This window comes from Emericellopsis atlantica, assembly GCF_019669845.1.
Source record: "Emericellopsis atlantica unplaced genomic scaffold F5Z01scaffold_28, whole genome shotgun sequence".
NCBI lineage: Eukaryota > Fungi > Ascomycota > Sordariomycetes > Hypocreales > Bionectriaceae > Emericellopsis > Emericellopsis atlantica.
Window position 1 is genome coordinate 167176 of NW_025764730.1, and position 26676 is coordinate 193851.

At 54.3% G+C, this 26676-nt stretch overlaps 10 protein-coding genes across 10 annotated transcripts; 4 read left to right on the forward strand and 6 right to left on the reverse strand.

Annotated features, from left to right (window-relative positions):
• Positions 1-238: 238 nt before the first annotated feature.
• On the forward strand, positions 239-3327 carry F5Z01DRAFT_663829 (uncharacterized protein). The gene is made up of 4 exons (XM_046264053.1): positions 239-1440; positions 1491-1892; positions 1942-2468; positions 2527-3327. The coding sequence occupies exons 1-4, from the start codon at positions 539-541 to the stop codon at positions 3105-3107; spliced, it is 2412 nt and encodes an 803-aa protein (XP_046115215.1). The 5' UTR covers positions 239-538; the 3' UTR covers positions 3108-3327.
• Positions 3328-5166: 1839 nt separating this feature from the next.
• On the reverse strand, positions 5167-6595 carry F5Z01DRAFT_683362 (copper fist DNA binding domain protein; the record flags this gene model as incomplete). The annotated part of the gene is made up of 2 exons (XM_046265842.1): positions 5167-6320; positions 6520-6595. The coding sequence occupies 2 exons, from the start codon at positions 6593-6595 to the stop codon at positions 5167-5169; spliced, it is 1230 nt and encodes a 409-aa protein (XP_046115216.1).
• Positions 6596-12884: 6289 nt separating this feature from the next.
• On the reverse strand, positions 12885-14618 carry F5Z01DRAFT_663843 (uncharacterized protein). Its single transcript, XM_046264054.1, has one exon. It carries the CDS (start codon positions 13193-13195, stop codon positions 12980-12982), a length of 216 nt encoding a protein of 71 aa, XP_046115217.1. The 5' UTR covers positions 13196-14618; the 3' UTR covers positions 12885-12979.
• Positions 14619-15741: 1123 nt separating this feature from the next.
• F5Z01DRAFT_290843 (ketopantoate reductase PanE/ApbA-domain-containing protein) lies at positions 15742-17530 on the forward strand. Its single transcript, XM_046258810.1, has 3 exons — positions 15742-16120; positions 16173-16239; positions 16294-17530. Exons 1-3 carry the CDS (start codon positions 16098-16100, stop codon positions 17245-17247), a joined length of 1044 nt encoding a protein of 347 aa, XP_046115218.1. The 5' UTR covers positions 15742-16097; the 3' UTR covers positions 17248-17530.
• Positions 17531-18175: 645 nt separating this feature from the next.
• On the forward strand, positions 18176-19476 carry F5Z01DRAFT_290834 (uncharacterized protein). Its single transcript, XM_046258807.1, has one exon. The coding sequence runs from the start codon at positions 18331-18333 to the stop codon at positions 19378-19380; it is 1050 nt and encodes a 349-aa protein (XP_046115219.1). The 5' UTR covers positions 18176-18330; the 3' UTR covers positions 19381-19476.
• On the reverse strand, positions 19477-20328 carry F5Z01DRAFT_290835 (uncharacterized protein). The gene has a single exon (XM_046258808.1). It carries the CDS (start codon positions 20230-20232, stop codon positions 19573-19575), a length of 660 nt encoding a protein of 219 aa, XP_046115220.1. The 5' UTR covers positions 20233-20328; the 3' UTR covers positions 19477-19572.
• A 95-nt stretch (positions 20329-20423) lies between these two features.
• F5Z01DRAFT_627736 (CoA-transferase family III domain-containing protein) lies at positions 20424-21902 on the reverse strand (the record flags this gene model as incomplete). Its single annotated transcript, XM_046261558.1, has 1 exon — positions 20424-21902. The coding sequence occupies one exon, from the start codon at positions 21900-21902 to the stop codon at positions 20424-20426; it is 1479 nt and encodes a 492-aa protein (XP_046115221.1).
• Positions 21903-22285: 383 nt separating this feature from the next.
• Positions 22286-23655, reverse strand: F5Z01DRAFT_290924 (casein kinase II beta subunit). The gene is made up of 2 exons (XM_046258811.1): positions 23415-23655; positions 22286-23360 (listed from the first exon to the last, which is right to left on the reverse strand). The coding sequence occupies exons 1-2, from the start codon at positions 23571-23573 to the stop codon at positions 22485-22487; spliced, it is 1035 nt and encodes a 344-aa protein (XP_046115222.1). The 5' UTR covers positions 23574-23655; the 3' UTR covers positions 22286-22484.
• Positions 23656-24066: 411 nt separating this feature from the next.
• Positions 24067-25395, forward strand: F5Z01DRAFT_290839 (putative JmjC domain protein). The gene has a single exon (XM_046258809.1). The coding sequence runs from the start codon at positions 24313-24315 to the stop codon at positions 25315-25317; it is 1005 nt and encodes a 334-aa protein (XP_046115223.1). The 5' UTR covers positions 24067-24312; the 3' UTR covers positions 25318-25395.
• Positions 25282-26580, reverse strand: F5Z01DRAFT_728821 (uncharacterized protein). The gene is made up of 2 exons (XM_046266681.1): positions 26351-26580; positions 25282-26290 (listed from the first exon to the last, which is right to left on the reverse strand). The coding sequence occupies exons 1-2, from the start codon at positions 26398-26400 to the stop codon at positions 25474-25476; spliced, it is 867 nt and encodes a 288-aa protein (XP_046115224.1). The 5' UTR covers positions 26401-26580; the 3' UTR covers positions 25282-25473.
• Between the last annotated feature and the right edge of the window lie 96 nt (positions 26581-26676).

Sequence of the window (26676 nt, forward strand, 5' to 3'; positions counted from 1 at the left end):
ATTCAAGCCACAAAGCACACTGCTATGTGATTACATAAGCATCCGCCACGCTCACTGAGCACGCAGATGCCGAAAGATTCTTCCACCTCCGAACTGCTGCACGGCACTGCGAGATTCCCACGAGCCAGAATCACCCACCGTCCACGGGGCCGAGTTCTTCCTGATCCGTTAAGCGGACGCGGCGCGTCGCATTTACCATCGACCGACTCGAAGCTCGTGAACATGTAAGTCCTTTCCTCCTTCACAACAGCGACGCTTTGTGACAATGATCAATCGTCATGGCTCACCGTCGCTGTCGCTGCGCATCGTGCGCTTTTCGCGCGACGAGGACATTTTTCTTGGTGACATCAATATGCTAACGACTGTAATTCTAGACGATTAGCCAGCGCGAAGAAATACGCCTGGCTTCTCCTTCATCTCGTTTCAAGATATTGTGGCATCGACAGAATTATCCTCAGTCCCTGGCGATCGGTGACAAGCGTCGCGACCCCCTTCAAAATCGCAAATTAAAAAGACGACGCGCGCCCAAATCCCCACAATGAGCGCCGCGAACGAAGGCCAGGATGGCGATGCGAATGGCTCGATAACGTACCCTTCACCGAATGCGGAGACAGGCGACGCTGGGCCGTTCTATAACACAGCTTCCCAGGAGCACATGGATGAACCCGAGGATCGTAAACAACCCTTCGACGACGAGCACGATGTAGCGCAGCCCCAAGACCACCACCATCATGACCAGGACCACAACCTGGACGGTCAACATCAGGAGCATCAGCACCATGAGCACATGCAGACAGAGATGCATCAGCATGATGCGGAAGGGTCACAGCAGCAAAACGGTCGCCCCCCTAATATCGAGGAGCTCCAACTCGCTGCGCAACTCGGTCACACAATCGCCTCGACGCCACTCCTACCCAACACCGACCCAAACATGAATACGGAAGATTCGAACTTGCGCCATATCATGCCGCATCCGGAACATCAGCCCGAACATCAGCAGCCAGCCCCAGAGCAACAGCAGCATGAGCAGCCATCAGAGGAACAGCCACAGCAACACCACCACCAACAACAGCCGCCGCCGCCGCCAGAGCAACACCATGATATCCCACAGCAGCAGCAGCAGCAGCAGCAGCAGCAACAACAACATCACCACAACCCTGCTTATATGCAGGGAACGCCAACGTCGGAATCGATGTTGTCGCACGGCCTTCCAGTCTCGATCAATGCCCAACTGCAGCCGTGGAATCCGCTCACGAGTGATAATGTCCCTCCACGCAAAAGGTCAAAAGTGTCCAGAGCGTGTGACGAATGCAGAAGAAAGAAGATCAAGTGCGATGCTCAAAATGATGGTGTTGGCGACCAACCTTGCTCTAGCTGTGCTCGCTCCAACATCCCCTGTTTATTCAGCAGGGTGCCTCAGAAAAGGGGCCCCAGCAAAGGGTGTGTGCATCATTTTTGCGGCCGCAAGCTTGAGACTAACAATGCTACAGGTACATCAAGGAATTGGCAGACCGTATCAACAGCATTGAGAGCAAGCTTGAGACAGATGGTGGCCTCACTTCGGAGGATCTGTCTGGCTTATTCGGCGATAGGCCTCTCCGCCAAAGCAACTCGGCGGAGGAGTCGGGTAGGAAGCGGCCTTACTCGAGTATATCCGGCGGCGACATGGGCTCGCCCCTGGCATCTAGGAACACTCCCTGGGGCCCGCGCCAGCTCCCGTCTGCACAGAACCAGGCGGACATGGACGCATCAGAGCCATACACCAGCGCTTCCTTGGCTCCTCAGCCCTTGCCCATACCTTCCCACGATCACAACGCAGCCGAGGCAACCATGGATCTCTCACTAGCTGACTGGGGGGATGGGCCTACCGTCGAAGAGGGCGTTTTCCAAGAGTAAGTACCTTGCTAGCTTGACATCTAGTCCGAATTTAACCCCTTGCAGCTATCTCTCGACCCTTCAGACGCTCTACCCGATCCTGCCGAGCAACCTGCCGCGCATGCAAGAGCTCCTGCAACAATGTCCGCATGCCGTCCGGACGGCTTTTGCCCACGCGCTGCTAGCAGTTGCTCAGTCTTCCTCGGGGAACGTGCGGCTTGCCAGCACTCTACTCGCAGGCTGGGAAAGCGAGGAGTCACCGAGAACACCCATCATCAATCTTGTGCATGTTCAGACGCTCTTGTTGTTGATCATTGACGCCGACTGGCGCGGGTCGCCTTCGATGCCCTACCTCATGGGCCGGGCTGTTGTGCTAGCCAACGACATGAAGTTGTGGACAACCAAGAGCTTGCCCGATGATCTTCCACCGGATTCCCAGGATGCATTGTGTATCCGCGTGTGGTGGTCGCTTATCTTGATGGATCGATGGCATGCAGTGGCCACTGGCAAGCCTGTGTTAATACCTGACCACAGCGCTGTCGTTCCTCGGGGTTTGGACACTGTCCTCAACGAGACCTGCTTCCACCTTGTTCGTAAGTTGCTACTATTCTCTCGCCGCCGTTCAATGCGCCTTTCGCTAACATCACAAAGGCCTATCTAATACCTTGGGGGCCATATCCGAAGTGAGCTCGTCGCTACCACCAGGCGTCACCGTGGCCGAAGCGCCCGTGGCTAGTATCCTGTTGAAATATGTGGAGCAGTACCGACAAGACCTCCCAGATCACGTCGTGCCGTCGACGCATCCTTTGGTGCATCTCGCATACTGGCATTGCAGGCTCGCTGTCACGCTACTGTCCCCTAAAACAACGACACCCGGCATCATGTGGCCAATGGAGGAGTTGATCAAGCTTCTCTCTGCCAATGCCGACATGCGCAATCCTCTCGCCAATCATTTTGGCGGTCTGGTGATACTATCTCTCTCCCGCTTGCTGAACCACGAGGACTCGCGCGAGAAGGCGACCACGCTCATCAGGGATCTTGCGGAAAGGCCCGGTGGTGTCTGGGACGGCATCAGGGACAAGCTGTCGGATCTTGTCCGCCCCACGTCCTCGTCGGGCGATGTTACACTTCAGCACCTAGCTGATCTGGCAACGGCCTCTACCCAAGATGAAGCGGGCGCAAATGACATTGCCAATGGAGATGAAGCTTCTGTGCCAATGACGCTTGATTAGTCGACGGGGCGCACTGGAATTCTGGGACACATCGAGTTTGTATGACTACTTGGGATTGTATGATATCTATAATAATTGTCATGGGTGAAAGCGGACGGCAACGCGCGCAGCATAGCGCAACGGGTTTCTGCTTGACACCATATATATCTAGTACATGTGTACGATGAGACCTATGGCCATGGTCTCTAGGTCCGTCTCGTTTAAAAGGTTATCATCAGGTTCAGTGAACGTCCACATGACTATCCTTTGTGCGTGTATCGGAGCTGGCTCGATGGCAGTGGCAGCAGCCAGATGTTGAAGGCGTCCAAGAAAGGCATTCACATCAACGTTACCCAACTTTGTGATTGACAGGGCGCACTCTGCGGAAACTACGCACGAAGGCACTCAACAGTACAGTCCGGAATATAGAAAACCGAGATTCCAAAGACTGAAACCCTTTTCTTCCCCTAATTAGAGCCAGTGTGTTTTAAGCGACTGCAAGTCGATATAACTCTGCCTGAAGGGGTATAGGGTAGGCTCTAGACATCGTGTCACCTGTCCCACCTGGTATTGCCTGCTATGGCCGGCCTTTCAACGCAGCATCACTTAGTGATTATTCATACTCATAATAATGACCGAAGAATGCACCTGGGAGTCTCCGTCCGATCGTCGACGACACGACCGCACTTCCTCCTTCTGCCTCTTCCCTGATTGAGTCAAGACGAGACTCAGCGGCGTTGCAGGAGACCATAGTTGGGGGCTCCAGCCGCACAGACCGCCCTTCTCCATTTTCCCAACCACACTTCTTCTTCGAGACAGGCCCCCGTGGCGTCTGGGTTTGACAAGTCGCGTGGTCGGGGAGAAGTCCACCAATTTTTTTTTCCTGTCTCGTTTCTCCTTCCAACAGTGGCGGCTGTTTTCTTTTGCGTCGCTGGACCCCTTACTCAAGCTGACCGCATAACCGTGTATTCACCCTCAAAGAGCGACTGACTGACTGAAGATCTAGTACGTACGTACTCGAATGCACCATCCCTGATATTAATCTGCTTGAAATGCCTTCTCCAGTGTGCTGCATGCGTTGCCCCAGCCGCACCAGAATCGGAAATGAACATGTAATTATGGAGAGCCACGATCGTGAGGAACTCTAGGGGGGAACAGTACATACTCTGTGGAGTGCCCTAATCCACACAAATCACTGCCAATGGCAGTTATCAGAGCCTCGTCGCTGCGGGTCCACTGTGCTTGGGGATCACGTTAACTTTCACGAGTCACCCTCCGTTCATCGGGTTCCTGCGGCCGGCAAGGCTTGACGGCAGCGCCGTCGGCGGAGCAGGTTCGCGGCTGGAAATTGTGGTCGTCGCAGCCACCCCACGGCAGCTCTAATACTATGCGGTGAGTACCTACGGAGTACTTGTACGTAGTGGCATGACGCGGATGGCTCGGTAGGATACAGGTGCTTGGGATGGAGGGCCAAGTTCGTCGAACAGGAGTACGGAGCACGTATGGATACGTAGTGGCAGCGAAAAGCAGCCTTTTCAAGGTGTCTGATCATCAAGTCTATTGTGCAGCCTCGCGTGGAGGAATCAAGCATGTAGTCTATCGTCAGCGATGCGCAGCCACCGCTGTAGTCATCATCGTTAAAATGGGTGACCGCCGTCCCGCAAGGAACAAAATGGCAAAAAAATCAAAAACACAAACACCTCGTCAAGTAGCGAAGAACGCCGGTCGAAACCATGACCAAAGTAACCATCCCGTATCCAACCCTAAACACATCCGCCCTGTTATGCCGGTCGAAAGTCGCACCTTTTTGTTTTTCTCGCGTGTAGTCCTGAACTCCTTGTCGAAAACGCCGCCTGTCTCCCTATGTATGCGATGTCTATAGGTTGTTGAATAATGTAAGCGAAAAGAATGTTGAAGTAATCCAATGAATCCAATGAGGCAGGTCCAGCAAGCCGCGCCATTGCGCCCTCCCTTTGCTTCGCGTCTGAACCGGTTGAAAATTCTATGAGCAACCAAAAAGGCGAGTCGGAGCAAGGGGCTCGCCGGGTATAATAAGTGCTCCGGCATAGCGTCTGCTGGCTCAGAACTCATCCCAGTTGTTGTAGGCGGCGATCTGCGTGCCCATGGGGTCGGGATTCTCATCCACGACACTTTCGTGGTAGTTGGGGTAGTAGAAAGCCGGGTCGTCTTCGACCATGGACATGCCAGTGCCAGGCGCTGTCTGCTGCGTCAAGTCTGCGTCCTTGCTGTAGAAGTTTGTGTAGTCGATCGTGCTGATGTCGGCAGCATTGCCCATCATGTCGTGGCGCATGAGGGCCGCGTTGTAGTCGTTGTCCGCGCCGGGCATAAAGTCCTCGACTTCAGAGACATCGCCCGAGTTGGACGTGGTGTTGATCAGATTGGGAATCTGGTCAGCGTTGCTGGCGAAGTCGGGAAAGTTGCCAAAGCCATTGGTGCCTGCCTGGCTATAGCTGGATGGCCCGAATCCGTCGTTGGGGAAATCGTAGTGGCTCCAGTCCACCGAGGCAGCCGTGCTGGGCAGACCGGCGCTGAAGCACGATGCGTCGTTGTCGGGCGAGTACCCCGAGCTAAACATCTCAAAGGTGCCATTGCCGCCGTGCGCGTAGGATGGGTAGTCGATCGCAGATAGGTCGAGCGGAGGAATAGAACCATTCATCTGGAAGCCGGAGCCCGAGAGCATGGGGGAGGTCGCCTCGGATTTGACACGTCGCTGGTGTACGGCGCCACGGTGGGCTTCTGCCATGCCCTCAGAGGCGGCACCGAGGCTGCCCGCACTGTTGGCCGAGTTGACGCGGTTGAGAGTGAAGGGGCCGGTCTTGTGGGCAGGGCGGCTCGCTTTGCTCGTAGAGACCCTGTTGCCATTCTGGTCAAAGTTCATCATGTCGGCTGACGAGTGGACAGTGGCAGCCCGTCGACGCCGGGCCGCGACCTTGGGACGCGATTGCAGAGGGTTGCAAGCCTCGGTGTCCGACTCTGTCTCGGGGACGGTGTCGAGTGTAGGCTCCTTCTTGCCCACACAGCTGCATCGGCCGCCGTGGTTGCAGCAGCAAGTTGATGTATGGCCGTCGACCGCAGGCTGGATGTGTGCGCACTTGCTGGTTTTCTCGCCGCAGTCGCATTTGACGTGGGAAGACCGCGCTTTGCGCGCGGATCGGCAGTGGTTGCATTGGGACACTGGGCGACCCTTTTTGTTGATGTGTTGCAGAGGCCGATCTGTCAGGAGCACCGAGGTCAGACAAAGCTCAAAGGGGAAGAACAGAAGAGGTGATTGCCATGCGAGACGTGACACTCGTTGGAGCGCGGCGGGCTGCAGCACGATTGCTTTTTCTCACGATCTGCAGCACCGCGGGGCAGAGGTTTGCGCCGCCACGACTCGAGGACTGATCACGACGTTTGGTAGTAATGAACTTACCGGAGTGATGGCAGTTGCTCACGCGGTGGCCTCGCACGCAGGCATCGCAGGCGTATTTCTCCCCGTTGATCAACATGATGTGGTCGTGGTGGGCTGTTGTGAGAGAGGAAGAGAGAGACACGAGGCTGGGTCGGGATGGCCAAGTCAGTTAGCAGAGGGCGCTGATGTAAGTGGTATGGATATGTGTGTGTGTGCGGCCGTGTAATGGAGGGTGGCAGCTGGTCTGGTCGCAGGCAGGGTTCCCGATCCCGGATGCGACCGAAGGTGGCAGACGATGCGTCCAGGTAAAGGTTGGCCGTGAAGGGGTAATATTATGAAGTAGGAAGGTTGTGAAAGTGAGGACACGGTCGGTCGGGCGATCAGGATGGTTGGGAGACCCGCGGAATGACAGTTCAGCGAGCAGCCGGGACTGGAGTCGATGTCGAGTGAGCGAGCGAGCGGTCGGTGGGTTCGTGATTTTGGGGAGCGACGGGGGGGCACAAAAACGGCACTGCGTACCGCTGCCTGTACAGGTACAGTGGCTTCAGCGCGTGTGGGTACGTAGCAGGGCGATGATCGGGGCAAGCCTAGCAGCAGACGGAAGCAATGGAAAACGTTGGTCGGTCCCAGCTGTGGTGGAGGTAGGGTACTGTACTGTACGTGCGTAGGGTGTCCACTAGTAAAATGTGGCGGGCGGCTTGGCTTTGCGTGGGACTGGAGTCGCCCACTGCCAGTAGGTAATTGTTACCAAAAGATGCCCAGGTATGTCGTTCCTCTTGCTCTCGATTTGTCAAGAATTCGAGGTCAAACGATGGGAGTCTGGAGAATGCTGCTCTCGAGCCCAGCGCCGCCAAGTTGTACGTGTCCTTCGTAGGTAGTTTTCCGTGCTGCTGTCCGTGTTCAGGGCGACTAATTAGAGCCGAGCAGGCAATCCCGTCTCGGTGGCAGGTCCGGTCGGTCGCTCGCAGGGTGGATGATTGATTGCTAGCGCTGGGTGGAGAATTCTCGGTCTGTGTATGTACATACGTAGCGGATACTCGGGGTTTTATCCTTTTTGTCTGGCTGGTCTGGTCTCTGGTCTCTGGTCCACTGGCAACAATTCGAGTCAAGATGATCGAGACAAGTCGATCGCAAAGGGCCGGCAATTTGAACAAAAACGATGATCTTCGTTGCGCTTGCTTTCGGACTGTGACGAGGCTGGACAAAAGCAGACAGCGGGTATCGGGCGTTGAGGCCGTGGATGTAAGTAGTTATATGCCCATGCACCGCTCGGCTAAAGGGAAAATGTGTTCGTGTACAAGTCCGTATTGTTGTCAGTACCGTGTGTAATGTCGATCCTTCCAGATCCTAACTGGTGATTCGTAGTCTCCGTACAATACCATTAGACAGCTCCCATCCATGCAAAATGAGTAGAGAATGTCGACGGCCAATGCAGGATGGCATGCGTTACAATGTCCGTAAACGTAGTATGAAGCAGGCCAGACCGAGACTTGGGAGGGAGACAGACCAAAAGAGATCCAGGAGCGTGTCGAGGTACATTGACGTGCTGCTGGCTACTGAATTAATTACTTGAGAGCTCGGCTTGCTAGTTGCAGCCCGTCTCCAAAACGTCTTGCGCGAAGCGCGTGCCGCTCACCTTAAAATCACAGGAGCAGCCGCACCGCTTCGAAACAGAGTGGCGCCTGGTCCCGGCTACCAACAACTCACCACTACAGAATGACGCTCGTGGGATCGTCCTAGAGTGGGATGGCGCTGCAGGGTTTGTATCTCTTGGCTCGGCGGCGAGCACGCGATCGCTCGTTGGTCCACTGACTGTCGAATGTGGAATGTGGATGGTGTCGACGCGGGCTGCGAGATGGCTTTGGCCCGGAGGCTCGAAGGTGGTCCATGGAATTGTTGAATGCAATGCAGCATTTCGCAGAGCCAAGAGCAGCATGGCATCTGGTATGGACCGTATGGCAGCTTGCACAAATCTTGGCATGAACCTGCTCGACCGTGTAAGATGGCTGTCTTCTAAATTAGGGCATCGTGATGCAGCTGGATCGTTGCAGTGATGTTGTTGGAACTGAATATCTGGTACCGGACCATCGTGGATCAGCGATGATCTCAGGCTGGCTTTGATTGTCAATCCAAGGTCCTGCCTGCCTTACCAGGCATGCGAAATGGACACACGGCTCTGGGGCTGTTCATCAATGGAAGCTTCCTGGTAAGGTAATTGCCAGGTACAGACACTTATGGAAACGGCAGGTGCCAGCCAGGTTTTACTCCATTGCTTTCGGGTCATCACTTTTGGGCAACCCGAGCCGGATTATTGTAATTACCTTACCTTACGCAGAATTCTCCTCAACCTCCAGTCCCTAGACCAGAGCCTGCCCATTCGCTGTTGCTACATATGTATTAATTACCATGGGTTTGGGAAAGGGCTCTGCATCTTTCGCGAACAAGGTCACTCCCCGCCAACCTAACCCCGTGTAGGGGTGGGTACCTGGTAAATACTAGCGGTTCATCAATTGACCAACCAGTGGCGGCTGGCCTAGCCTCCAGTGACAGTCCTCGTAATGATCCTCCTCCCGCTTGACACCTTCCTTCAGGAACCGGTGCGCGCACGCACTTTAACAAGTAACAGCACTAGTATTACGTACGGATTTGACATGGCGCCCTTCTTCCACGTTGTTACCCATTATTCAGAGGTCTGACAGGACTGATTACGGACTACGGTAATCAAGATTTTATTCGACCGCTTATCAGCACCGTTCGTAACTGTACAAATACATGATTTCTCTGTTAAGTCTGACAAGATACCTCTGACGAGACGCACATGTTGCTCTAGGGAGACTCGCCCCATACGATTCATTGGGTCGATCTGACATGCAATTGGATCGCTTCGCGAATACGATACAATGGCAGAGTATTGGACTACGACCTCTTCTCGACATCGCGGACGCCAGAGGCGGCGGCGGCGGCTCGGCGCTCACGGGCATGGACGCAACCCCTCTACGAAAAGATGGACAAAAAGAAGAATTTTCTATCTCGAGGAATGGCACATTAATTAATTAGGTATGCTGCATCAGGTAGCATCACTATCAAGCTGGGTCGGTCCGGGAACCTCGCTACAACAGCTCAATCGGACTGGGTGTCGACACGACGACAAGGACTGGACAGGACGCTACCGCACAGATGGAGTGGGGGCGCGCCCCTTGAAGCAGCAGCACCGTGCACGATCCCGTGCAACCTTGCCTTACTTAGCCGGGCAGCCCCCACTCCAGTCTGCCCGAATTGTCCAGGCTTTTGCTCAGGGAACATGGAGAATTCCAACCTCTTGCTTGTTGACCTGCCTAGACCGCTTTTTACTTCAATTGCTTGTGCGCCAGTTGGAAGTCGACCTAGCCCAACTTCGGCAAAGCCCTATAGCCGCCCAGACACTTGGGCGTCATCATCGGCCTCACGAGCAGCCCGTATGCGGCTGGCGTCTCTCTGTTTGTGAGCTCCTGGACCAACACAGGGATTCAGAGCTCGAGGGTGCACGGTCCCATGCCGGGGTCCTGTGGATTGTCTGCATGATGCAGCAACAGCTCGCTGCAAGACAGCAGCAAGGTCAAGGGTCTTTATTCGTCTAAATTTGGGCCACGAGCACCTTGGACGTTCGAAGACATCATTGTGCTTGGAGCCCTGCTCACGCGCTCATCACATTCCGCACTCAGTCCTTCCATTCTGCTTTTCGAGTCTTGGCCAGGTCGTCGCCCAAAGCAAGCGCTCAACAAGTGGTTGGTTGTTGCTTTGAATGTCCGGTCAGGCCTGGGACGTGCGGATCGGATTGACAAAGCCGTCTTGTGAAGAGCATGTCGGCCGGTCGTGCTGCGTGCACAGACCCCTGACGTACGTACCGTACCGCCTTGTCAAACGATCGCGTGTGTCTTTGGAGTTTGACCTTCGGCCCGTTCGCATTGGCAATTGCGGCACACGGAATTGCAACCTTCACGATGTTCCAACCAACAGCCCGCTCAAGGGGCTGAGCTTGGCTGACGAGTGCTGGAAATGTATGTGGCGGGTCAGCCCAGGCCCTTTACCGACCAAGGGCGTAATATGTGCGGATAAACCGCTTCGAAGACCTGTGTCTGCACGGTCGTTCGGTTGTTAGGGCCTTGGCGCGAGGCTCTTGCACGTCTCTGCCCGCCCAAGCAAGCGCGTTCTACAAAGTACATGTAGCGATGGCTACCCTATAAGTGCTTTCATAAGTTATAGCTGCGTCGAGGCTGCTGATGCTTATTGCGACTGGTACATGTTGCACATCAATCAGTGATGGTTATGGCTTGTTGATGTGAAGATCTAGGCGCCGTACTCACTCGGGGTGAGCGAAGAACGGTTATTCCAAAGGGGGTAGAGTGTGTGATTCGTTCCTCGCATTGCCGCATCGTTGGGTATAAACATTCTGGAACCAGTGACAATGCGCATCATGCGCGACGACACATCGCCAGACGAATCGCTGATTAGTGGCTATTGACGCCTGAATCTCCCGGCAGTTCACCTTTATTCTCGTCCCTGAGTGGTCGTGATAACAGCCATCAAAGGACGCTTCGGGTGGATGAGGAACAGATACGTAGCTCGACCCCGGATTCCTCCACGCCGCGACGGGGGAGGAATATGGAGTATGTATGGGGGAGGCATTTTACTAATGATGAGAATGCTGATCATTTTGAAAGTTAATCTCCAGCTTCGCATTTGTCTCCAAGTCCCCTGGCCTCTCTGATTCCGTCCATTCTACGGAACGTGTGGGAGATTGACGTGGCAAGCCAGACAAAAATGCTGGCTAATTCTTTCTGACAGGGAGGGACGGGTAGAAGCCCAGACGCGAACCCAGACGCGTGGGAGGCAAACGCCATCTTTCGTTCAAAGTTCAGACTGCCATCCGGCAAGGCCCAGCCCGATTCCCGCCGACCCGGTAAGATGGCGTACGTCTCGACAACGTGTGCTTGCGTCCAGTCCCTGTGCAGCTCCAGTGCCACTGGTGGAAATATGTGAACGCAGAGCGCAAATCGTCACCTATCCTAGGCCTACTGGCCCAGAATCTCGAGTAGTTGATCAGTCGCAAGCTTTGCCCAAGTCTAACAGTGCCTCAAGGTGAACGTGAGTCTGACAGTCTGCATTCTCCCGCTGTCCTTTGTGCAGTTACAGGGCTTCCAACAGCATTCTAGAAGGAGGACTGTGAACCAATGGTGGGAGCATGAAGCGGGGAAGCTTGCACCAAGTCACGCCCGTCTTCAGAAATATCACTTTGCTGTCAAAAGACAGGTTTCGATCACTGATTGATTCTTACTACGTACGCATTTGATTAAAGCAGCGGATTGCATATGCCTGACATTTTATCAGAATGGACAATGCTATTTGGCTGGGCTCAAGACGCACGCTAAAAGGTTCATGTTCGTTGAGCCAAGCATATCTCTTAAACCACATGAGCAAGCCGCGCAAGATACAATTGTAGCTCCACCCAGCGTAATTTCTTCGGTCTCGTGGACCAGGAAGCATGAATACCTAACATTCAATAGGCGGTGACGGAAGTGAAGCGGCGGGTGAGGAGGTTGGAAGTGCCCTTCTCCTCGGACAACGTAGTGGCTCAATGCTCCGGTGGTGATAGCTACTTTTCCACATGCAGGGTACCAAGGTTCAGTCACCATCTACGTAACGTACGACATATACGCTGAGTAAAAATGTTATTATTGGGCAGCAAATACACTCGTGGCAGACCAAGACTCGTGCCTTCAATTGTTGATCATCTGCTGTCACGAACCCGGAGTGAAGGCAGCCGCTTGATTGATCTCCTCATGTGCAAACACATGATTAATTAACCGCCGTTGGCGACCCTGGAGGACCCCACGGGTCCCACGCCGCCGTGTGGGCGCTTGATCAACAATTGCGCACCACCGCCTCACGATGTCAAATGCATTGCTGTTGATGTGCCAGAGGCGGTCAGGCCAATCGTTACTCTTCTCAAGTCCAGGAAGTATCGATACATTCCCAAGGCATTAAGCGCTGGCGATTGTCGAGGCTGACCACGATTCTTCAACGGCCGGTTCTTAGTGTAAGTACTAATAGAACATGAACCATAGCTGCATTATTATTAGGAAATTTCTACTCTGCCATCTCCATTGAGCCCTCTCCGCAGCGGGCTCTTCTCTTTTCAGTGTCCGTTGATAACGGCTCTGTTACGTTGAGATTGAACATAATGTTGCTGTTCAGACTGGCGCTGTGGTGGAGAGCCCCCAGTCCAATGGTACGTAGCTATTGGGTGCCTCAGGCCAAGAACACCCCCACATGTGCTGACAAGCTCGAATTTCCAAATCGAAATTCTTTCTTCCATTCACGCTGCGGCTGATCCTTATCCAGAAAACTTTTCCTACCCAACCACACACCACTGCTTGTCACACGCACGCATCATGAATCGACGCGAAGCTTTCCCCCCTTCACAGACAACTCACTAGGACGATCACGGCAGTGGCGCACTCGGGTCACTGTCGCCCGCATTTGTTGTTGTTGGCCATGCCCTCCTTTCTTCACCGACTACCGTCAGCACGCTGTCTGCCCAGCTCAGCTGGATGGGCACAATCTTCTGCTCGTCTGCCGATAGCGGACGTACCAGATCTGCCAAGTCCGCTGCAGCCGGCCAATTCAATATCACCGCCGCGCATGAAAATCCTGACATGAGGACGTCGACGAGTGGCGTGAACTATTGGCCTGGCAGTGACTGCTCAAGCTTCACAGGCAGCGCGTCAGAGACATGATGGTCTCCTAGAGCTGCCGTGCTAGCTAGCGTAGCTGTGTTGGCCGCGTCAGGTCTATCAGTGACTGCTAATGTGATTCTCGCAGCTCTCGTTTTGCCAGCTCACGTTGTTTACAACGTAAATCGACATTCAGTGCCGTTTCTCCATGGGCCTGGATGTTTTCGCTCTGGCATAGATTGAATTATCTGCCTCGTTGCTGGGCACCCGGCTTTGAGATGTCGTCTTGACTGTCTTGGACAAGCCGGGAATCAGCTGTAGGCACATTTCGTTCTGTGCAAGTGAATTGATGTGTCCACGATCCTTCCTGGTGCAATGTGACAGCCTAGCCCTGCTGGGGAACGTGAACCTCAAAGTATTGTGTCCAACCCATGGCACTCTCACGAGTCACAATCTACTGGAGCTGAACAGACTGCATCCTAATTGATCTCCACGCTGCCGCCGTCTTGTGAGCACATCATGGGCCTCAAGGTTGGCGCAGCTCTGTTACAGATACTTCATCTAGTGAAGGCATATGCGTATCTGGTCATGTGTGTAGTCTGGCATATACTGAGCACTCACACAAATCAAGTCGAAGAGATGCTCGGGCGCCCCCCTGAAAACGACATCCCATTGTTCATTGGTTTTATACAAATCGTTCACCTAAACGCCTAAGCTCGTGCGCAGCTTCTGCCTGGCACACTGCTCCCCAACATGCTGCAGTGTCAAGAATAGAACTAACGTATCGACCTGACTGAGTGGCTGGCAAGATAATACCACCAGCCTCCAACTTCGCCACCAGATCACAGTTCAGCAGCCTCACGCGACGGATGAACAGTTCAAACAGAGTCAATGGTGAGGGTGCTGAGTCTTATTCTCTGGCGGCTGAACGATTAAATAAGTATAACTGCACATGGAATAGTTCATGAGGAGTGGCAGCAGTATCGCCAGGTGCGCAGAGAGCAGTATCAGGGTCAGACGCGTCAGAATAGCTACCACTCGCTCAGCTGCACACGATCGAGTGCCCCTTGGAATACAGGATCAGGCTGATTTCTGTATCACTGTGTATGAGATAGCTCATGCTTGCGCGTGCAACCAATCCGTGTCACCAGTGTCAGCCCCCGCCTCCTGTTGTTGAGGTCATGTTCAAGTCGAACTGGCAAGAAAGCCAAATGTGCTATTGGCGCGATGGGCGCGAAAATTGAACATATCGTGCGAGGAGATGTGAGATTCCATGGCTATGGTTAGTCGTTTCGACGCTCGGATGTCATATCTAAGTACATGTTCGTACATGTAGGCACTCGATTGCCTACTTATCCAGTAGTGCCAGACGATCATCCACGTTCAACTAAGCTCATCAGCAAGACATCGCGGATGGCCCCTGAATCCACTCCCTACTAAAGGAGAACGTTGCGTGTCACATCCAACAGGCACTTGGAACGTACGTTTCCATGCCCATGAAAATAGACACAGCGATACTATGCAGCGGTAGTAGGTGCCTTTGCACCAGCACGGCCATTGCAGTCCAGGACCGAAAGCTGGCGAACTCACCACACGACATGAATGCCGTGACCCCTAAGCAACGGCCGGACGGAAGAGACGAAGTCATCTTCGTTACCTGCCGAGGCGAGCACAGGAAGCGCATGGCCCCGGGACATGAGATCGCTTAGTTCCCAACGGCATGATCTTCGGAAACACCAGTGAATCTTGACGGGTCCAGGCGGTACAAGTACTGGCTGGCAAGATCTAGCCTGCACCACGATGAGAAGGACGTTTTTCACACAACCTCAATTAATTTTCCTCGACAGGAATAGACGGAAGTCCATGTGGCCCTTTGTGAGTTTGCTGTGCATGGCAGTCAGCCAAGCCATGTAAGAGCCGGCAAGGGAATGACACGGTCAAGACCTTTGTCAGAGCCCCTAGTCATGCGTTCCGCACATGTGTCGTTCAAATACAGTGTGGTGCGAATCAGCATACTTGCGCTCAGGTAGGCATCACTGGGCTTGCCTGTTTGTTTCCGGCAGTGTTTGGGAAGCGGTTCTGTTCCAATTGAACCCCCGGCCCGGACATGTGTGTCTACATATACGTAGAAGAATCGTCAGCCAACGAGTGCTGGGCCCGGAAAGGCGGCAGAGGTTAGAATCCAAGCTTAGCAGAGCTAGGGGTCTAGTAGAAGACACCCCATCGTGCAACCATTGACATGTTGCTCCCTAGCGCCGGCCTCTACGTCGGACTTATCTTTCCAAACCTTGACGAACGCCATTCAAACAGACTGGGTGCGGTTCCCGCGGGAGTACATTTGCCATGCTCAATGGTTAGAGATTGAGAGAACTGCAGCAGCTTTGTGATAGGGGTTGAAGATTGTGGAGTGGGTGAGGACAAACTGACATGGAGGTTGTGAGTGAGAGGTAGTTCAACAGGGGGTGAGAGCAAATCACGTGACCCAATATGCTACTTTGCTTCGTCAATTCGATCAGATGAAAATGCCGAGTAGTGTCAATAAATGGAGATGCTGTTTACTTGCTATAATGAAAGTGAACTGGACGAAGCTCCATGTCGACGTCGGCTGGCTGTCGATCATGGACAACGATGCCGACCCAACCCCGAAATGAACCGAGCCACGTCCACGACATGCGCTCTTGGACTCAAGCCCACCTCTCACCAGTTCACCATATCCCCGATTCCACGCGTACCAACGAGGCAGTTCAATTGCACTTGTGTATTGACCGCCTCACAATCTAGCGACTGTTGTTATCGCGCACAGCCAAACCAGCACACCATAGAGACGCCACATCAGCAACCTTGATCGCGTGCACTGGGCAACCGATCACCGACCACATCGTAATCATGGCTAAGCAAACGTCAGACCGGTAAGTCATTTCCTCGATACCGGTCAAAGCGCAGCGCTGAGATGAATGATAGCAAAGTCAACATTGTCTTCATAGGTGCGGGGGCGGTCGGATGCTTCTACGCGTCAAGGTTACATCACGTAAGTCTATCGTGCCCGACTACATGGCCATTGATAACTGACTCACCGACTTAGCCCGAAAATAGTCTTCATGTCTCGCTGGTTGCCAGATCAAACTACAAGGCCATCGAGCAATCGGGTGTCCAATTAAAGACGCGGACGTTTGGCGACTACACGTTTCAACCGGAGGCGGCGTACCCATCCGTCCAGGCGGCCGCCGGGGCTGAAGGCGGTTGGGACTTTATCTTTGTGACGACCAAAGCGTTGCCAGATGTCAGCGATGACTCGGAAATGATCACGCCCCTGGTAGGCTCCAAGTCATGCATTGTTTTGATCCAGAATGGCGTTGGGGTGGAGGAGCCCTTCCGGAAGAGGTTTCCCCAAACACCTATTGTGAGTGCCGTGACCATTGTCAGCGCAGAGCAGATATCTCCCGGCGTGATAAGGCAGAACCGTTGGACGAGAGTCAGCATCGGCCCCTTTACAGATGGGTTGGGCAAAACCGGGGATACCGAGCTGGAGCGCCGTGGGCATCAGGCAACGGAGGACCTGACGAGGTGGTGGACAGACCTCGGCGGCATCAAGGACGTGGAGCCTCACGATGAGGTTGGGCTGCAGACGGTGCGCTGGCACAAGCTGTGCATCAACGCTGCCATGAACCCTTCTGCTGTTCTGTCTGGTGGGCGCGGGAATGCCTCCATGGTCACCGACCCAGAGCTACGGCAGCACCTTGCGGGTGTCATGCACGAGATATGGGATGCAGCGCCCAAGATCCTGGGGAGGCCATTCCCAGACAGCATGGCACGGCCTGAAAGGATCCTGAAGAGCACGGAGCGCAACGTCGGTGCGAGGCCGAGCATGCTCCTGGATTGGGAGGCAGGACGACCCATGGAAGTCGAGGTCATTCTGGGCAATCCTGTGAGGATAGCTCGGGAGAGTGGTGTCGAGATGCCGAGGTTACAGACGCTGTATGCTTTGGTAAGGTCGGCGCAGGAGATGAGGAAGCAGGCTCTCAAGGGCAAGCTGTGAAAACGATCGACACGCAAGTCACAGTGGCGTCACAAGCAACAGCGAACGGGAAGTTGCATTTTTGTCGATTCGAGATCAAGATCGGAGGCTGTGACCAACGTCTCTGGGTATCTACCTTTCCTGAGCTGCTACGTGTGATCACCAAACGATTGGTCAAACTCCACACTACGGCATGGCACGTTCGATGACAGGCAAATATCAAACTTGGCAGTCCAAGGCATACGCGTCCTTTGATTTCATAGCGATATTTGATTACTTGCACTCCCACTTTGGCGTCAAGAGTGTACGAAGGTGGGTGAATCCCGTTGTATAGGGCTGGCAAATGATTCTGCTTGCCTGTCTTCTACTCGCGGAGAGGGGATCAATGGCGATGAGCAGGCAAAGAGATGAAGTCCGAGAATATGTCCACCCGATGCTGGTTCTGGATTGTGCTTGCGAGCTACAGTGTTGAAGGAATGACGCCCGAGGGCCAGTCAATTTATAGGTGAAAACTAACAGGAGCTTAAGCACTGTAATTAGTCCTACCCCACACTAGAAGAGCGGCCCTCGTCGCAAGCCCATACCCAATGTGGCAATTACGCACTTACACCGAAAGCCGCCTGAAATCTGGTATGGATCGATTGATATTTGATCAAATATTAAAATCGACAGATGTATTTCAGCAAGTTGTGCAATCAAGTACTAGAGGACGGACAGGTAATAGTACAGTCGTGTCCCAGAGGCACCGCTTTGCCTGTGCTCTCAGTGTGTCGCCAGTGCCGCACGGCACTTGAAAGGGTCCAGCCATGACGTGCATTGGGGGCTACGTACGTACGTACAAGCAATTAGCGTCATCGCAACTAGGGGCTTAATCTGGATAGGTGTCGAACAATCTGATGGCACCTCGGATGCAGCAACCATAAAGGTAGGGCGGTGGCAACGCGAAGCCAGCGCAGCGCATGCCCTTGCACGTGAAAGACGAAACCAGACGCAGCGCTGAATGGATGGGCGTATGGAGGATATAAGATCACTGCATCTATCCCATCACCATCCCTTGTTGGCTATCTGATACCACACAGCTGACTGATCGTGTACTCGCCCAACATGACCACCCAAGTCAACCCCAAGGACTCCATGAAGTCCACCTGGCGATCCAAGGATCGCTCGCAGTGGACGCCCTACCACTGGTTCTACGAGGTCCTCGGCATCCATTCTGTCGACCTTGACAAAGAGGTCCCCATACACAGCAAGCAGGACAAGGTGCCCTACACCCCTGAATGGCAACTGCATCGATGGGTGCTCACACACGCTTTTGCGCCTCTCGTCATCCACCAGTGCATCTACCACTTCACAGGACACAACCTTAACGCCCTGCAAGCCTTTGTCTTCTACAGCCTCGCGTTCAAGGCGAACGCCATTCACGAGCTTCACATGCTCCGCCGCGTTGGCCACATTGTGGGGTTCCTGGACGGCGATGTCCACGAGCGTGATGGCGTGCCAGACGTGGGCGTGGCCAAGACCGTCCGCTCGCTCCTCTCGACCTCGACCTTCCGACCCGTCTTCACCGTCTTCCTCGCCTACCGCGCCAACCAGACCCCCATGGACATGAACTGGCGTTGGCTGCTCCTCGAGGTCGGCCTCTACGGCATCATCCTCGACTTCTGGTTCTACTGGTACCATCGCCTCATGCACGAGGTCGGCGCGCTCTGGCAGTACCACCGCACGCACCACCTCACAAAGCACCCCAACCCGCTCCTGACACTCTACGCCGACCTAGAGCAGGAGTTCTTCGACATTGCCGGCGTACCGCTGGCCACGTACTTTACAATGAAGGCAATGGGCATGCCGATGGGGTTCTACGAGTGGTGGATCGGACATCAGTTTGTCATGTTTGCCGAGCTGGCGGGCCACAGTGGCATTCGAATCTACTCGGAGCCTCCCAACCCTTTCACCTGGCTCCTGCGTCTGGCTGGGTGTGAGCTCATCATCGAGGATCACGACATGCACCACCGCAAGGGCTGGAAGTCGAGTGGCAACTATGGCAAGCAGACCCGTCTCTGGGACAAGATCTTTGGCACTTTGAAGGAACGTGTGGAGTGTGAGCAGCAGAACATTGACTGGGATACCTCGGTCGATGTGCCTTTGTTTTGGTAGATGATAATTAGATTGTTCAAATAACATCAAGTTATGAGACATGATTGTATAATGCAGGGCCCTGTCCCATGCGACAGGATGTGACATGGAAAAGATTTGAATTCGCTTGATGATGTACAGCCGCTATCGAACAAATGCAAGCTGCTCAAAGCCCCGCCCCTTAACTCGGAAGATCAACACTTCGTTTCGAAGCTACTCAAGTGATGCAAAGATCAGGGAAGTTGTCGCAGAACTTCTGAGGAACGCGCTTCGTGATGCACTGGTCCGGAAAGTCAATGCAGAACTGCTGCGGGCTGCGCTTGAGCTTGGTGATGCACAGGTCCGGGTGGTCGATGCAGACTTGCTGAGCGTCACGCTGCACCAGCGGGGGGTCTTCTTCCACAGGCAGCGTGAAGACTGGTTCGTCGGGGTTGACTGGTTGAGGCACGTCTCTCTGCACAACGGGCAGAGGTTGCTCCACGGGAAGGGTGTAGATGGGCTTGGAGGGCGCAACCATCTCCGGAGGGGGGACAGCGGCGGTGAGGGTCTTGGATGCCAAGCCCACAATGGCGATGGCTGTAGAAGTCTTGATGAACATGGTGCTTGCTTGGGTAGTGGTTTGTGAAAGACGTTGTGGAACAGTGACAAGACGCAGGCTGAAGATACAAATGAAGAACAGAAATTCAAAGAGACCAGCTCCGAAAAGTGTGAGTAAGATGAATGGAAGAATGAGGATATCAATACATCCAGAGCATGTAATGCTCTTATAGCACAGGCAGCGTCAACCCGTAACTGGCGAATGCGGTCGATCTGCAACATTGGCTGACGTACTGGCGTTCGGGGACGGGACTGTATCCCACACCAGAAAACCATCACCACATAATGTACGTCGCCGAGCGTAACGGTTTCTGGGCGACAGCGCTGCGCGGGCCTTCATGGGATTCAGGGGACGCCGCCCCCGTTCCAAACCGGATCCTGCAGATCACCCACCGAATCAATTTCGGTCCACCGAACAAGCATAAATGATGACTTAAAAATCAAACGCCAGATAGTCTTGCAGATGTTCATGAGTGCCACTCGGGTTTGTCTGCACCAAGAGGCTTCGGCATAATGTCCCACCCAACATCGCGGCCATCTATGCGAGCGGAATGCTTGATCGCCTTCAAAGACCCAAAGCCTGAAGGCCTAGTCTCATAGAACTCTTCTGGCACGTCTTCTGGCTTTTTATAATCCTGGGCCTCGAATCCCGTCGCCCCAGGGTATTGCCCCAAACTGCGGAGATACTTCATCGTGCCCGCGAGTGACACATCCGCCCTCCACGCGCCACCCCCAGTCAAGTGTTTGTAGAACGCAGTCATGGCTGCCGTGGCCAGAAAATAACCGCCCGCCTGATCGAGCGCCTGACAAGGAGTTGGCCGAGCTGGCTCGCCCTTGCCAGCGTGCTCTGCTTCAGATACGTTCATACCAGACAATGTCTGTACGAGAGAGTCAAAGCCTCTACGCTTGGACCAGGATCCACGAGGGCCAAAGGCCGACATGTTGGCAATGACCAAGTTGGGGTTCAGCTTGGTCAAGTCTTCTGGACCCAGTCCGTGTCCAGCCAGCGACTCGGGCCGGAAGCCCTGGATGAAGATATCGGCTGTCGCGAGAAGCTCAAGCAGCTTTGCCTTGTCGTCAGGGCTCTTGATGTCAATGTGAACAGTGCGCTTGCCTCTACCTAGATCCCGATCTATCACAGGGAGATCGGGAAGCGAAGGCGAGGTAACCCAGATGACATCTGCGCCATGCGCGGCCAGGGTCCTGCCGGCAAGTGGTGCTGCAATCACACGAGACATCTCAATAACCCGAACGCCAGAGAGGCATTTTGGTCCAACCTTGGCCAAGCGCTCTGGCAAGGATTTGCGCCCTCCCGTTGAGATGCGCGTGCAGTCGATGGGGAAGTTGCTAATGGCTTTTGACTGCGGCAGCACGTCCCACTGCTTGTACGAGCGCAGGGCATAGTTAGCCATCGTCCCGTCGACCGTCGATGCCGTTTCAAAGTCAATGCTCGCCCAGTCGGCAATCTTTTCAGCGATTTGTTGTCGGCTCGATCCCTCACAAAGACCCACAAGCGCCAGTGTACCCTTGACGTGGTTTGAGAACGAGTCGTGGACGCGCACATAGCCGTCGGATGTCTTGTGAAGCCCCCCGATATCTCCCCACGGGGATGGCGTGATCTTGCTGTCCAACACGTATAGTCGCTCCGATTTGAACTCAATGGTGGCGTGCTTGGATGGCACCTCGACAGCCGGCATAGGTGACCTGGCACGCAAGCTGTGAATCTGTGCGGCTGCGAGCGCCGATAGAGCAATGCTGCCCTGAGCTAAGATGCCGATTTTGTAGGAAGAGGGAAGTGTCGGGTTGTCAGTGTCTCCTGGCAAGCAAAGGCTCTCGAGAGACTCCACCGGTAGGCCGAGTCCTGCCCATACGTCTCTGACGACGTCCTTAGCCAGGTAGCGCTGACGATCAGGGAGCATGGCTGGAGGAAGGGATGGCTGCGACATTGTATCTGTCGGACCCTTGTTCTTCAAAGGTTCGTATAAAGTGCGTGAATCGGTAGTCGACATGTCCACTTGAGGTTTGTTTAATACGATTCGCCGCTCAATGCCCATGTGACTGTTGGTCGGCTATGTCGGTATAAGAGCCACAGATACATGGTGTGTTCATATAGAATCCAGCGGTGGTTGAGACCTCACGCCGGCTCTCCGACTTCGGACCAAGCGATCATGGTTGGCCAAATGGCCAACAGCGTTTTTAAGGATGTATCTGGATTTCCCGTTGTCAGCGTGTCCAGTTCGCCGTGCTCCTTTGGTCCGAATGTAGACACTTGAAGTTGGAATACTAATTCTTGTCCTTACGGAGTGGTCACACAAAGCCATGAACACAGATGGCCACGGGCCTTGAGAAACGAGTTCTGTAAGAATTTGAATGAGCCAACGCCATCTATGCAACCACTCTTCAAACCACCCAAGCTCCGTTCAATGGTCCTTGCGCCCCGGCAATGCGTCAATGGGCGCGTGCAGCAGGTCTCGGCTCGAGGCAACCCTATGGGTAGCCTTGCGATGACGACGCCTGGTCTTCCTACTCTACAGCTCCGATTCGGCCCCATTGGTCGACAACGCCATGGGACTCCCATTCTGCCTTTGCTGCTGCAGCTGCTGTTGGCGCTGGCGTAAGCGAGCATTGCCAGGGGCTCGTCGTCTCACAACCGCCACCCTCCCATTCGTGTTGGCCCCTTCATCGTCCTCTGACTCGGGGTTCTGCTCAGCAAACAAGCGAGCCTCGTCCAGTTCGTTGATGTTTCCCGGACGCTCGCGCAACCACTGCATGCGCGGCCCTGACCTCGCTCTCTCCGAGACTCTGAAGCCGTATATCTTGGGCTCGTACACGTGACCAGCTCCAAGTCCGGGAGCTATGTTCTTAGCAAAGAAGCCATTCAGAATCTCCGGGTGTCCGGAAATCCGAGAGGTGATGTCCTGCATGACGTCTGCTCCTCGTTTTGTGAGATCGTAGTCGGGGAATGTGAGGAGAAAGAGAGCGCCAAACGTCCTCCCAAAGAAGGCGCCGTCAACCGTTTGGAACCGACTGTTGGGCGGAACGTACACGTCGAGACAGGCAGGGCAAAACAGCTTCACCGTCTCCTCGCCTGGAATGTCCGACAGCCCGACCGGTAGTGTCCTGGCCTGCATGCAGTTTGTTCGCGGACAGGCGCCAAAGTGACCCAACTCGTACTTTTCGCTCATCTGTTGCATGCCCGCCCTGGAGCATATAAACCGTTGATGAATAAGCCCATAGAGCATCTCTGCGGAGGACTCGATAACCGAAAGGTCACTGGCCATCCTGCTATGATGTCTTCTTTCGCGTCCGGCTACCTCGCCGCCCTCGCCGATTAAACTCTCGTCTTCTTCATCCTCCTCTTCCTCATCTTCATCGTCCTCCTCGGGTTCCACGTCCAGGATCATCTATGGCAGGTCAGCACAACACTTTCTGAACGAGGTGGAGGGACGGCAACAAACCTCCAATGCCTCTTTGTACATGGCCACCTGTGTCTGCAATCCCGTGAGGTTGAAGTCATCCTCGATGAACTCCTCTGAGACCTCCGCGAAATATTCATGTCCAATTAGGGAGCAGAAGCTGGAGATCCATGACTCGGGCGCTGCTGAGGACGTCGACATGGCGTCCTATGGGTTGCTTTACGCGGCTTCAATGCTGAGGCGCGGGGTCTGGCTTAGTTTCGAAGGCGCGACGCGATGTCGTGATCGATGGGTTCGGGTCACAAGGTTGTGCAAAGTGAGCGCTCCACGAGGTGAGGCAGGCGCGCTGAAGATAACGAGAGAATCCTAGCGCAGAGCAAGACACATGCTTGACGCAAGTCGCGATGGTGGCGGAGGGGTATAAATAACGACCTGAGTCGATGCAAATCGACGTGAAGATAGCGGGCTCGGGATGCTCGTGGTGTGCGTTGTCTCGGTGGGAAGTCGTGGTTCGCTGCTCGTGTCGAGGCCAATACGCATGCGTCGCGTAAGTATGATCTAGAATGGAACACCGTGCGATGGAATAATGGCTTTGTATCACCGCTTGTCGGAATGCAGATAGCCCAAGGTGCAGTGGTGGGGGAAACCCTCACTTCATGGTTCTGTGATTAGTCCGGCCCCCCTCCATCTGAACTGAACCCAATGCCTTAGGTACTTGGGTACCTGGCTTAGCCTCGGGGTGATGAAAATCGGGGCCACTTTCTGCCGGTTCCGCAGCAACAAGCATGGAACTAACTTATTTAACTTACCCTGGGCCGCTCAAAGTCACCTCAACGACGCGTTGCTCACATCGAGGGGAGATATTCTCCCTGATGTGTGAGGAGATCCTCGATATGCTGTATCAAACCGAAGTACGCCACGTCGTTCTCCATCAAGTGCTATGAGTCGAGGAATTCATACGTCAACACAATGGCGTTGTTGGTCCCTTTTGGCAACACGCACGCATGCCACACGACGGAGCATTCATACAATCCCCTCGCAACGCCAACCAGACATTGAGAGTCTTCGTCACAAGGCTTTTCTGGCGGAAAAGCCTCTGCATCTTCGCTGCGATGGGGACATGCTCCCGGCTACGAGCCAATGGTTCACGCCGATCGCGTTGGAAAGTACGGCTCCCAGGACTCTAACGACACACTTCACGGAGCAAAGCCATCACAAATTGGACTTCCCTTTCGAAGTATATGTGCCGCAAATCGGATCGAACCATTCAACGAAAGCCTTTCAAAGGTGGCTGCTGAGTCATGGCGCGGACGGTTTCGATCAACATCGCTTGGGGCTCATGATGCAGGCTGTGGTTCCTGACAACCCAGACTCGTGCTTCTATCAGCTCCATGCGCCAATATCCTTGCTGCAACACGCTCTGGAATTCAACTCTTCAGTTCAGAAGGACCCTGTCCAGTTGTACATCGCGCAGTGCGCGATCTCTGAGTTGCCTGGGCCTCTGCAGCAGGATGTACAAGCACCAGAGCTCGTCCTGAAGGTTGGCAAAGGCGACATTTATGCCTCCAGCATCTGGATTGGAACGGAACCCACATACACACCGATGCACCGCGACCCAAATCCGAATCTGTTCTATCAACTGTGTGGTCGGAAGAATGTGCGGCTTCTTCCCCCTGGAGCTGGGGATTTGGTTTTTGTGCAGGCGCAACGGAAGCTTGGGCGGCAAGGCAGCAGTCGGATCCGCGGATCGCAGATGATGGAAGAACCAGAGCGAACGTTGCTGTATAATACTGTCTGGGAGGATGAGGAGGTAGCGGGGGAGATGTACGAAGGGACTTTGGATGAGGGCGATGGCTTGTTTATACCCAAGGGATGGTGGCATTCAGTGAGAAGTGTTGGGAAGCAAGGTGGTCTCAATGGCTCTGTCAATTGGTGGTTTCGATAGAATTGTACCCCTCGTAAATCATGTATAACAATGTACGGATACGTACTCTATGCTCCAACACCGTGCCGTTGCTGTTCCGGATCACATTCATACGCTATCTTTGAACCGTACTGCGCAGTGGTTCTCAGAAGCCTCTCCATCCCGTCGTCTTGTCACTTATGCGTCCCGGGGTTGGCAGATGATCCAGTCAACGTAGCCAACGGGCCACAGGTGCTGCTGGCTTCCGCTCTTGATTTCCCACTTGCTCGAGTCTGCGCCACAGCTCCTCAGCAGCGCCTCGACCTCGTCCGGCTCACGGGTTCTCAGCGCCGAAATCCAGCCATCCCAAACGAGGACGAACGGGATGATGGGAATGAACCACATGAAGATCAAGGAAGCAAGGGACTTGTGCTTCCAGGCATGCACCGGAGCCACGACCATGACCAACAGGGGAAGCAGGCTGACGGCAATGAAGCTCTCGATCGTACGCCCCTGCAGTTCGAAAATCGCAAAACCCTGGCTCGTCTGGACGGTGTCGCGCAGGATATCCTTGGCCAGTGGATCATCGAAATGGTGAAAGGCGAGGTTGAACAGCCTCATCAGCTTCTTCCCATCGCCTCTCGTCACCAACTGGGGCGGTGCTCGGCTAGCGTCCACGGGCTCGCGCTCATACGTGATATGGGGGTTCTTCTTCGAGATCCCCTCCCACGCTGGCAAGTTGGGGTGCAGATCAGTCAGGACAAACTGTACAGGCGCCTCGGGCTTGCGACGCGTGCGCAAGTGGTGGTTGATCTCTTTCTCGAGGATGGGAGTCGGGCCACCGGCGCCAGCGCAAAAGTCGACAAAGGTGAAATTTCCAAGGTCGTCACCGAGCTCACGGATCAGAAGGTGGGCGATCATGCGGCCGGGCGACAGAGGCTGTATAAAGGGGAGTTGCATGTGCCATGTTCTCAACAAGATGGTCTGAACGAGCCGACGAAGAAACGGGGGAAACCTAGTAAGGAGAGCGATCAGTGACCAATGCAAAAACACGTCTTCGGAAAGGTGTTGTTACCATGTCTGGTCGTCAATCTCGAACAGGTGCATGCGCGGGACGAGTGGCATATTGATGTCTTGGCGGCGCAAGTTTGACCTGCTGAACGAGAATACCTGTAACTCTGAGCTGACGGAAGCTGCAGCGAGAGATGGAGATCCGGATCAAGATGTAAACGAAGCTGTCTTGAGCTGTGTTGGACGCGTGGCAGAAAATACCTAACCGTGGTACTCCGTACGGAGTAAACAAGCAAGGCAGATTGAGGCGCCAGCCAACGACGTCATTGGCAGTCACCCGTTATTGAGCGGATCATCACTTTAGCACTCCGTTAGGGTAAAGCAACCAAC